Below are 12,443 nucleotides of genomic sequence, written 5' to 3' on the forward strand. Positions count from 1 at the left end.
GTTGGCAAAGGCACACTGATTGTGGAGACCAAAAGAGGCACTCGGTTCATACCAGAAGTAATGATTGTACCTGGTTTGGATGAAAATCTTCTCAGTGTAGGACAAATGGTTGAACATGGCTATTGGTTGTTGTTTGGTAATTTCATGGCCTGCATATTTGGAGATCGTGAATTGCAAGATCATATAGCCACTGTGAAAATGAAGGGAAATAGATGCTTTCCACTAATGTTTAATCATGTGGATCATATTGTAGCAAATATTGCTACCACTGAAGGTAACACATGGAAATGGCACAGAAGATTTGGGCACCTAAACTATGACAGCCTGAGAATGTTACAAGAAAGGAGTATGGTGTATGGTCTGCCATATCTAAAGGAGTACAATCAGGTATGTGAAGGGTGTGCTACTGGAAAGGCTCACAGAGAGGCTTTTAGCAAAGAACAGAAATGGAGAGCAAAGTTGCCATTAGAACTTGTACACACAGATGTGTGTGGACCCATGAGTGAAACACTTGGAGGTAGCAGGTATTTTCTCACCTTCATAGATGACAAGTCCAGAATGTGTTGGGTCTATTTTCTGAAGTGCAAATCTAAGGTATTCAGAATTTTTAAAATGTTCAAGGCCATGACTGAATTACAAACTGGTTACAAACTGAAGAAAATCAGAAGTGACAGATGAGGAGAGTACACATCTCTAGAATTTGAAAGATTTTGTGAAGATGTTGGTATTGAAAAGCAACTCACTGTTGCTTATTCTCCCCAGCAAAATGGTATTGCTGAAAGGAAGAATCGTACCATAGTTGAGATGGCAAGAACCATGCTCTATGAAAAAAAATTACCACTCAAGTTCTGGGGTGAAGCAGTTCACACTGCTGTCTACTTGCTTAACAGGTGTCCTACCAAAGCACTAGAGAACAAGACTCCTTTTGAAGAATTCTGTGGTAGAAAACCAGGGGTAAAACACTTGAGAATCTTTGGTTCTGTTTGCTACACTCATGTGCCAACCCAGTTAAGACAAAAACTGGACAGAAATGTGTATTTGTTGGATATGGGACAAGAGAAAAGGGTTACAGGGTGTATGATCTGAAACACAACAACATCATTGTCTCAAGGAGTGTTATTTTTGATGAAGATGCTGCTCTTAATTGGGAGAATATGGAAACTGTGCATTTCTCGGTACCTTTCTCAGAAGCTAATGAGGGTATAAGCATAACTGAGATAGAAAATGGCGTGTGTGAAGAAACTAATATTAGTTCCTCTGGTTTATCTTGCCCAAATACAAGAAGTGAGTATGTTTCCAGTGTACACAATGATGCTCCTAACACTGTGAATATGGAGAGTGAAATTCCACTCACAGAAACCTATGACAACACACCAAAGAAGTGGAGAGATCTGAATGAAGTGTTTGCTCAGTGTAGACTCAGTGTCATTGAACCTGAGAATTACATTGAAGCTTCTCAAGATGAAGCTTGGAAGAAAGCAATGGATGAGGAGATTACTATGATTGAGAAGAATGACACTTGGAGATTGGTTGATAGACCAAGTGACAAACCAATTGTTGGGGTAAAATGGATCTTCAAAACCAAATTGAATTTGGATGGCACTGTACAAAAACACAAGGCAAGATTAGTTGCCAAAGGATACACTCAAAAGCCCGGAATTGATTTTAATGAGACGTTTGCACCTGTGGCTAGATTGGATACTATAAGAACACTCATTGCTTTGGCAGCACAGAAAGGGTGGAAACTGTACCAGTTAGATGTAAAGTCTGCTTTCCTGAATGGGATCCTTGAAGAGGAAGTGTATACAGATCAGCCAGATGGATATATTGTCAAGGGAGAAGAACACAGAGTATATAAGTTAAAAAAGGCCCTGTACGGTCTAAAACAAGCTCCCAGAGCTTGGTACAGCAATATTGATACTCATTTGCTGCAGAGTGGATTTAAAAAAAGTCCAAGTGAGGCCACCTTATATGTGAAACATGTGGATGGACAGGGAACTCTGATTGTCTCTATATATGTGGATGACATAGTTTATACTGGAAGCTGTTTAGAAATGATTGAAGATTTCAAATGTGATATGATGAACAAGTATGAGATGTCTGACTTAGGCTTGTTACATCATTTTCTTGGAATTGGAGTAATCCAACAAGAAGGGAGTATCTTTATTCACCAGAAAAAGTATGCACTGAGTTTACTGGACAAGTTTGGTTTGAAGAGCTGCAAGTCTGTCTCAATACCTTTACCTCCCACGGATAAGCTAAGGAAAGGTGATGGGAGTGAAGCTGCAGATGAAGAATTGTATAGGAAAATTGTTGGCAGCCTTCTATACTTAACTGCAACAAGGCCTGATATCTTGTACTCAGCATGTGTACTTGCCAGGTACATGCACTGTCCTTCCATCAAACATCTTGGCACTGCAAGGAGGATCCTCAGATATGTGCAAGGAACTGTTGACTATGGAATTAAGTATGAAAAGGGAAATGCAGCTCTACTCATAGGATTTTGTGACAGTTATTGGAGTGGAGATGAAGATGACATGAAGTCCACATCAGGGTATGCTTTCAGCTTTGGCAGTGGTGCATTTTCTTGGGCTTCTGTAAAGCAACAGAGTGTTGCACTCTCAACTGCTGAAGCCGAGTATATGAGTGCCTCAAAAGCCACCACTCAAGCTACATGGCTGAGATTTGTGCTGCATGATTTTGGTGAAGAATTGATCGAACCAACTCCTTTGATGTGTGATAACACATCAGCAATTGCAATGTCAAAGAATCCGGTATTCCATCAGAGGTCTAAACATATCAAGAGGAAGTTTCATTTCATCAGAGATGCAATTCAAGAAGGAACAATTGACCTGCAATACTGCAAAAGTGAGGAGCAACTAGCTGACATTTTCACCAAAGCACTTGCTAAAGACAGATTCTGTGCTTTGAAGGATAAGCTTGGGGTAATCTCAGTTAAGACCTTAGAAGGGAGTGTTAGTTGATTAAGGTCTAAACTGTATTTTCCTTACTTTAGCAAGTGTAAATAAATCAGTTAGTGATCAAGGGCTGAGATTAGATGATATTGTGCTAGGCTTGGATGTAAACATGTGTCAAGATCTCATAGGGTCTTGTAATGAATGGTATGATGAGCTCATAGGCTCACGTAGCTTCTCTCTCCCTAGTAGTCATGTAAATGTTGAGGAAAGAAGGAATATATGCAGCAGAGCATTCTTTGGCTCTCTCTGAGATTTTTGAGAACTCTCTCTGTCTTTTCATTTTCTCTCTAAAAACTTCTTCTTCTTATGCACATTTCTAAATACATCACTGCATAACAGGAAAGTCCAACAGTTTCCAGGTCTTGCACTGAAGCTGAATATAGGCAGCTTGCATACACTGCCGCTGAGTTGCCTTGGTTATGTTCGTGTTTTAGGGACGTACATTAGAATCTTCTAAGATAACAGATTTGGTGTGATCATTTGTCTTCCATTGCCTCAGCATCCAATCCAGTTTTCCACTCAAGAACCAAGCACTTAGAAGTTGATTATCATTATGTCAGGGAGAAGGTGATTAGAGGTGAGCTACTAGTGAATTTTATTTGTTCACAAGATCAAATTGCTGATTTGTTCACGAAGGGTTATCTTCATCTTGATTTAAACTGCTGGTGTCACAAGATCAAGTCAGACTTCTAGTTTCCAATCATACTCTCGGGTTTGTTATCTGTGTGATTCATCCTTATTTCAACAGAAGTCTGTTAGTTCTAAGTTTTACAACAACCTTTCCAATGATCTCCGGAAAAATAGTCTCAATGCTTATTTCTGTTCTAATCAAACCAAAGTTGTTGAGCAAAAAGTGTTGTTTCCTTAGCAACGTTTCTGTTTCTGGACTACTAGTTTGCATTAGTTGCAAAATCAGACAGAAACAAATCAATTTCTGCCAGAGTACAGAAATTTGAATTCAACCCCTAGTGTACATGTTAACGCTAATGGCGTCGCGAGTTTCCAAGGTACCCACTTGCTGCATTGGGCAAGATGATCAGATTGTTAATCAATCTTCTTAATGCCCAAGTAATCTGCAAAAGTGTTTATACATCAACATTCTTATCCACTTTGCCTTTCAGTAAATATAGCCATCTTAATATATAGCTCGAAAGATTGATTACATTGACTAAGATATCGAAACAAAAAATAATTTTGATGACAATTAAGCTAATGTGATAAATCGATGGTTACTTACTTGCATTTTTGTGACATGGCGACTAGTTACAACGCCTTTTGCGAATTTTTTCTGTATTGTTGAAGCTAGCACTTCCAGGTCCACTTGGAGCTGCCTTGTCATGATATATGCTATGTTTGTTTCAGTAGTTTTTGGTTGAGTTCTTTCAAATCTTGCTCGTACACCAAACGAGCCCCACACTTCTTCACCATATTCAAGTCTGCCTTTAGTTGTCCCTTGATATCAAAAAAATAAGTTTCGAATAAACACTGTTCCTGAAGACAATTTTCACGACGTTGATTTCTATAACGACGCAGATAAAATAGGCAAAGGTGTTCTGACACAACAGACCCTATGCGGTTGATCAAAACTCTATGGCTAAAATGTGCATCTAAATACCAAATTTCGAATCTATCATAATGACGAAGGGCAGCTGGATTTGCCAAGTTTTTCTTAAGGTCTTGAAAAACAACACAGAAGGCAATCCCAAGCCAGTTGGTACATGATGGTGGAGGAAGCTCCACATTTATTGAATGTCCCACATTCTGATTATTGAACCACTTTGGAATTTCACTTCCAGGGATTACAATTTTCAATCTCTGTAGCAGAAGAAAGATCAATTATTTAGAGAGAGAGAGAGAGAAGGAGAGAGAGAGAGCGAGAGAGAGAGAGAGTACCTGAATGACAAATTTTGGAATCTTATTAATCAAGTCTTCATCTTGAACCAATGCAATGCAATTCCGGCAAGTGACATAATCACCATAAAAACTGGATGGACCTGACAACCTTTGTAAGGAAGTGCAATTGTCCAGATTTACTCTTAATCCTCTGTTTGATGGAAGAGGTGGCAATTTTTGAAGGCTTTTCCACCCCTCCAGATCAAGACTGAAAACTTTAGAAAGGTGTCTAAAGCTTTGAGGTAGACTGATGAAATTATTTCTACTAAGATACAATACTCCCAGTAAGGACAAGCAGCCAATATCATCGGGGATATCCCCCTCCCGAAGATTACAATTCGCTAGAGATAACTCTGTCAAAGAGCATAAACGATTTAGAGAAGATAACACCAAACCCCAACAAAAAGGAGGATCAGGGCGACTCTTTTCAAGTCCAAATAAGCGGCAAAGGACCCACCCATCCCTTGCTTTACCATCCGATCCACAAGTGGCTATGTCAAAATTTGTCTTAAATACTAGACGTTTGAGATTTTTCATGCTCACAAGCGGCTCTGTCATAGTGGGTCCCCAGCAAAACGCCTCTAAGTGATCCATGTCTCCTGGGAGTTTGTCAATCTTTAAGCATCCACTCGCACTGAGATATCCAAGAGACTTCAAATTACAAATCACCCTTGGAAGGTTCAAGAGATTTTTGCAATTCCTTACATGCAATTCCTTGAGGCCAACCAGATGTTCATTTGTTTCTCGATCGTAGTCCCATCTAAGTGAATCCGCAATACATTCTTCATCTGCTCCCCAAATTCTGGAATCTTTTTCACATTTGAGCAGCCATCAAGATCGAAAGTCTCAAGAGAATCCATTTCAACCTCACTTGGGAGGCTATTAATGCTTTCACAGCCATTAAGAAGCAAATGTTTAAGCCTTTTGAGAACTGCAATAGACGGGTGAATCTCAACTAAATTCTTACAATTCCAAAGAATCAACTCCTCAAGATTTGGAATACCATTGAAATCTGGGGTACTCTTCAATTTATTGGAGTAGCTAAGATCGATATATTTCAAGTTGGGCAAGTCCTATACAACACCACCGATAACGTTCAGATCATATACTTAACTTCCACAACCTTAAAGTTTATTCAAAATAATAAATAAATAAATATATGATTATTTTGTAAATTAAATAGCATTTATTCTCAATGAATATTGAAAAAAATTAGGACCTTCGAGATTGTACAATAAAAAAATGTCAAGCGTTCCTTATTTTTAAAACTCAAGAAAAATTAAATAACACGCCTATTACTTTTTAAAATAATGTGTTAAAATATCATTGGACAAAATCAAAAATTGAGTATTGACTAGTGAGTAACCAGTATTATCTTTTGTTCATAACTACTCTTACCACTTTTCCCTCCCAAACACGAACAAGATTGCTATTACACATCTTTAGTTGAGCAAGCAAGTGCGGGCGAAAGCTAGTTGGAAGAAAATTAGAAGGATACCAACTCCAATTTATAATTCTCAAGGAACATGGAAGAAATTTGGGACCTGAAGAAAAGATCAAATTATCGAATTCCAAAAACCTCAGTCCATCCATCTTAGAGAAGGCTTTGCAATTCCACTGGCGCACCTCTTCTACTTTGAGCAGGCGTAAGGATACGGCTTCAATTGCTCTTGTTCCCTAACAATTAAGGAAAAAAAGGACGAATTAATTTTATATAATAATATAGTGTCAAAAGATATCATATCTTCTTCTAAACTGAGTATTTAACTTCTTACCGTATTCGTCGTGAATACATGATAAATATCATTGTAAAGCCACAACCTACTGCGTTGACCAGGCTCTTTAGACTCGTGAGCAATAACTGTCCATGCCATTTCTTGAATCAAATCATGCATCCATATGCATTTTTCATGATCTTGATAGATGAGAGATCTCTCAATTAGTACATCTATCATAATACTACTAGATAATCCAAAAGAATCATCTAGCATTTCAATTACTCGCTTTGTGTACTTCCCTTTGTGAAAACATGCAACATCGAGAAAAATTCTCTTCTCCCACTCTTCTAGTCCATCATAACTTATTTTAAGTTTATAAAAAATTGTTGGATTAGGAATTTTTGACAGATTATCCCACACACTATTCCAAGTGTCTAGCCTTCTCTTAAACAATGCCGACCCCAAAGTTTCAAGAGCTAATGGAAGGCCTCCAGCATAATTCATGAAATATGTTGATAGTTCCCAAAACCCATCCTCAGGCAGATTTTTCTTAAAGGCATGTAGGCTAAACAGTTCAAGAGCTGCGCCTTCATCCAACACTTTGACATTATGACATAATGTTACGTCATGCTGGACTAGCAGACGTTCATTTCTAGTTGTAATGATAATTCGACTTTCCATGCCAAACCAATCTTCCTTTCCAGCTAGTACTTGTAGCTGGTTTATGTGATCCACATCATCGAGTACAAGAAGAACCTTTTTGTTGCGTAAGCACTTTTTAATGAAAATGATTCCGCGCTCTTCATCCCAAATTTCTTCAATCTTTTCCTTCAACATAGGGTGCAAAAGTCTTTTTTGAAGATCAACGTTAGAAACCTCTCTAATGTTGCCAAGAAAGCAGGGAACTTCAAAATGATGAAAGATTCTATCATACACAAGCTTAGCAAGGGTGGTCTTACCTATGCCACCCATCCCCGTTATCCCTATAAAGCGAACATCATTGACATCATGAGCTAACAACGAACTTAGTTGCTCAAGCCCAAAATTAACCCCAACTAATTCCTGTGAGGGATCTAACAACGGGAATGTAGCTTGCACTTTCTTCCACACACTTTTGACGAGTTGTTGTATAATCTCACTTTCACTCCTACATGGTATGAAATAACCAATCAAAAAAACATAAACGAAGCATTCAATTTTGACTCTACTAAGACATGGGAAATTAAAGTTGTTCATGCTTACTTAGATTCCTTAGAATGCCACCCAGAAATTTTGGATACTTTTTTCAGAGCCTCTCTCCACTGGGTCACCTTCATCTTGTCTTCGGTACTAATGAACTTTTCTTCATGCTCATCGAAGGCTTTGGCAAAAGACCCCTTCTGATTTCCAACGTCAGATGGATCTGTCTCATAAAAGACCGGTAGAATAGAGTTCCTGGCTTCCATGCGCTTAAGGATGGTTGTAAGTTCCTTCAAGCACCATTTGGAAGAAGCATAGTCTGGTGAGAGAACGACGATTGCAATTTGCGATTCTTCGATCGCTCTTGGGAGCTCAGAAGGTGTTAGGGTAATATTGGCAATCCCTGACAAAATGCCTGAGTCTGTAATAGCTTAGACTTGTTACATATTTACAATTGTAATAGTTTTAGTCTAGGGAGGTTTCTCACACTTTCAATGCGAAGATGTTACTAAAACACGATACTCATCCAGGTACGTTTGCATGCATGCATCCAACTACATTCATCTGATATCTCATGTTATTGTATTTGGGTTAGGACTCTTACCCTTTGTGGGTTTTATCTCTTTAGAATGACTTATCCTTTCTACATTAATTATTAAAACATGATTTCAAAATAATCTGATTGCATGGGAGTTATCTAAATGGTTTTCCATCCTTATCAATTTAATTGGTGAGGTGCCGTGAGGTATACAGGAGGTTAGGGTTTTGTTTTGTTTAAAAGGCAGCCACACATGCATATATTTGGGCGTTCTTTGACAAACAAAAGATAGGCAGCAGCTTGGCGTTTTTGGGAATAAGGAAAAAAATATTTTTGATATTGCTGCTGTCTTGTGGTTTCAATAGCATGTGTTTTTAAAGAGAAAATATTATTTTCATGCTGATTTTCATTTGGTTTTTTATTGAATGTCAATTATGGAAATGTGCCTTGTGATTTTCGTAATTGATTGTTTTTCAAACAAACACTTCATCATATAAACATTCTGCATGATCGAGTTAGCATCCTGCAAAGTTTGAGGGAAAGGTGATTGACGGCTGCGTTAGTGTCGTGCCACTTCAACTCGAAGACTGAAGAAAGATCGAGTAGCAAAGCGCGGAGACAAAGCTGCCAACTGGTATGAGTGTCTAGTTGATGAGTTTTGTAAGTCTTTATGTATTCTTTCTTTCTTAGTGCTTCCTGGCTTGGTAGCCCGAGGATTTTCCCAGTGGTGGGTTTTGCCTCGTAAAATCCTACATCATGTGTGTACTTTTTATTTATCGTTTTAATTCCATATGAGTATGATAGTTTGATATGTGATATGAATATGGATTTAATTTGAGAACTGAAAATTAAATTGAAAATTGAATTGGATTTTTAAATTGGAACCTATTCACCCCCTCTAGGTTAAACTAGTACCCATCCTAGAACTTTCAATTGGCACCAGAGCAGGTCACTAAAAATACCTAGTGAGATCCGTGGGTAGTCTAGGATGAATCGTGCTATGGGTTCAGTTTCTCATCCACCACATTTTGATGGTGACAACTATGCTGCGTGGAAGTAAAAAATGAAATCGTTTTTATGGGCGCAAGATGACAAGGTGTGGCTTGCTGTTGAAGAAGGTTGGGAACCTCCAACGATTGAAGAAACTAAAGATAAAGGAGAATCCTCTGTGTCGATATCTAAGCTTAAGCCTAGGAAAGAATGGAGCAATGATGAGCGTAGCTCTAGCACTTTTAACCAAAGGGCTTTGAATTCTTTATTCACAGCCGTTTCGCCTGAACAATTCAATTACATAAGTAAGTGTACAACGGCAAAAGAAGCTTGGGACATTCTTGAAGTTACTCATGAGGGTAACTCAACTGTTAAAGAATCCAAACTTCAACATCTCATCACAAAATTCGAAAATATCACAATGTCTGATGATGAAAGTTTCTCTGACTTTTATGCTAAGCTTAGCGTAATTGTCAATGGCTGTCACAATCTTGGTGACAGTATTCCTGAGCATAGGATTGTGAAAAAGATCTTAAGATCACTTCCTATGAGGTTTCATGCTAAGAGGACAGCGATTGAGGAATCGAAAGATCTAAACACCTACAAGCTTGAGCAATTAATTGGGTCTCTGCAAACGTACGAGTTAGAGCTTCCTGATTCTAAGAAGATGAAAAGCATTGCTCTCAAAGCTGTCAAAGAAGAAGAAAGTGATGGCTCAATTGAAGACTTGTCCGAAGATGAATTGGTTGAATTAACCATGCAAATTAGAAGGTTTCTCAAGTCTCAAAAATCCAAGGGTCGTGAGCAACGAACCAACTCAGGTTCGAACTCAAAAAACTTTCGTTCTCTAGATGTCTCACATGACAAAGCCTCTAGATCATCTAGAACTAGTGAACATAGGAGTTCTAACAATAGGGTTCAATGTCATGAGTGTCAAGGCTATGGACACATTGCTTCTGAGTGTGCAAACACTATCAAGAGAAAAGAGAAGAAGAATAGGGCAATGAAGGTCACTTGGAGCGATAGTGATTCAGGGGAGGCATCTACGTCGGAATCTGAGAAGGATACGATTGCGTTTATAGGAACTGTTGATGGATATGACACAGAAGGTTCATTTGTTGAAGAACCTGACTTGGAAGAAGTCTTGAGAAAATATTCTGATCTCTATGACATCAGTGTGCAAGTAAAGAAGGATAACTCTAACTTGAAGAAGAAACTTGCACTTGTAGAAAGTGAAAAGAAAGAAGCTGAAGTTGAGCATCAATCTCAGTTGGACAATGGAGAGAAACTGCGAGAGTCATTGTTAGAGAAGATACATATTCTTCAAACCACAATAAGCACTCTCACGTCTAATAAGAAAGCTCTTGAGGATGAATTGGTTGAGATGAAAAACAAAGTTCAGGAATTAAGCATAGGTTCGGGAAAAATTGACAAGATGCTTAGCTATGGAAAGAATTTTGGAGATAAAAGAGGTCTAGGATTTGAGTCTGAAAAGACTATTAGTTCTTCTTCCATCACAAGATTTGTCAAAGCATCTGATATTCCTAGCTCAAGAGTAGGTGCTGATCAAGGTGTAGGTCTTACTTCTGAAACATCTACAATCTTTGCAAATGTGTCAAATCCTACCAAGACTTCAATTAATCCTAATAAACCCAAACAATCTAGGAAGTTCATTCCTATATGTCATTTTTGTGGGATCCCTGGTCACATCCGGCCTAAGTGCAATAAGCTTAGAAAGAAAAATTCTTCTCAAGAAAAAGTTTCAAGGAACTTTGAAAAAGAAAATCTTAAGGAACAATTTGTGACTTATTTGAAAGAGATTAATCGGATTGCAAGAATTATATCTATTCCAAGTACGGTAGTTCCAAAAGTAAGACAAGTTTGGAGAAGAAAAGAGAATCAAAGTGGTGTACTTGTCAATTTATCTCCACTTTCAAGTTGTTTATATTGACTAAGCTCTCTCTTTGCAAATGTTTTCATTAATGCATGCTTGCATGTTCATATAGCATAAATACTGCATTTTTTGTCCTTCTTCTTGTTAAAAAATAAAAATAAAAATAAAAATAAAAATTTTAAAAATGTATGAGGAAAAATGGAAAAGTATGATTTCATATGAATTCTAGCTTTGTTCACTTGATAACATGACCCTAGCATGATATGTTTGACTCTGTTGTGGACAATAGCCTATTGTTGATAATATATCAATGTTAATGAGTTGAACATGTTTAACTTGAGTAAAACCCGCACCCATGTGAGCTTTTGTGCCTAAATATAGTGTGTGCATTTTTCATACACTCTTATTTTTTTCATGTGTGTGATCTTATGTGTTTTGCTTCTCTAGAACTTGCTTTGAGACCTCTCAAAACTTTGTATCACATATTATTCTATTTTGGAGACGATAGTAGGCATTAGGACTTACCATCATTGCCATATATGCCAGTGCCTTATATGTTTTCCCCCAGTTAACCCTTTTGAGCCTATATGTAAGCCTTTTGTTCTTAAACCTACATTTTCCTTACCTAGCCTCTTACATTAAAAATTCCCTACCCTACTAAGAAGCTAGTAGAGTACGTTTTTCAAAGGAGAGAGTTCAATGTTATTTAAAAGTTGAAGATGCAAAATTTTGTGAAGAAAGCCAACAACACATGAAAAGCAAAAGAAGAAAAGAGGAAAATAAGTCACTATGAATCATAAGTGAGCTGCCAGCATTATAAGAAATCAAGTGTGTTGGTCTAAATGAAGAGCAAGAATCATCTGAAATGAATTGTGCGGTTGTATGTCGTTCATGTCTTAAATCCAACCGCTCAATTGAGTGCTAAGTTACCTGGTTCGTTGTTATATTTCTCTCTTGGTTTCATTTCCAACTACTCTATTAGTTTCTTAGACTTTGTGTTTCCTATATCCTTCATTTCTTTAACCGAGTACCTGAAGCCGCATTACAACCCTTCACAAAGACCTACTTGATCCAAAGAAGGTAATTTTTGATGTGTGGAGATGAGATCAATCTGCAAGCCTATGGTAGAACATTCATGTAATGATCTTTTGAGCGTATACACTTACCCCCAAACACTTTGAATGAAAATTCGAGCGTATATCTTGTGAGCTTAAGGGTTAAAGTTAAGTTGGTCCTGTAAGACTTAATTACAT

General features: G+C 37.8%; 1 protein-coding gene and 1 long non-coding RNA gene across 2 annotated transcripts; both read right to left on the reverse strand.

Annotated features, from left to right (window-relative positions):
- Window positions 1-3,817: 3,817 nt before the first annotated feature.
- LOC139189029 (uncharacterized) lies at window positions 3,818-4,350 on the reverse strand. Its single transcript, XR_011572496.1, has 2 exons — window positions 4,216-4,350; window positions 3,818-4,051 (listed from the first exon to the last, which is right to left on the reverse strand). It is a non-coding gene; the product is annotated as an uncharacterized lncRNA (long non-coding RNA).
- Window positions 4,351-5,437: 1,087 nt separating this feature from the next.
- Window positions 5,438-8,142, reverse strand: LOC103408171 (disease resistance protein Roq1-like). Its single transcript, XM_070807237.1, has 4 exons — window positions 7,832-8,142; window positions 6,647-7,736; window positions 6,270-6,548; window positions 5,438-5,944 (listed from the first exon to the last, which is right to left on the reverse strand). Exons 1-4 carry the CDS (start codon window positions 8,032-8,034, stop codon window positions 5,573-5,575), a joined length of 1,944 nt encoding a protein of 647 aa, XP_070663338.1. The 5' UTR covers window positions 8,035-8,142; the 3' UTR covers window positions 5,438-5,572.
- Window positions 8,143-12,443: the final 4,301 nt, after the last annotated feature.

This window comes from Malus domestica, chromosome 10, assembly GCF_042453785.1.
Source record: "Malus domestica chromosome 10, GDT2T_hap1".
NCBI lineage: Eukaryota > Viridiplantae > Streptophyta > Magnoliopsida > Rosales > Rosaceae > Malus > Malus domestica.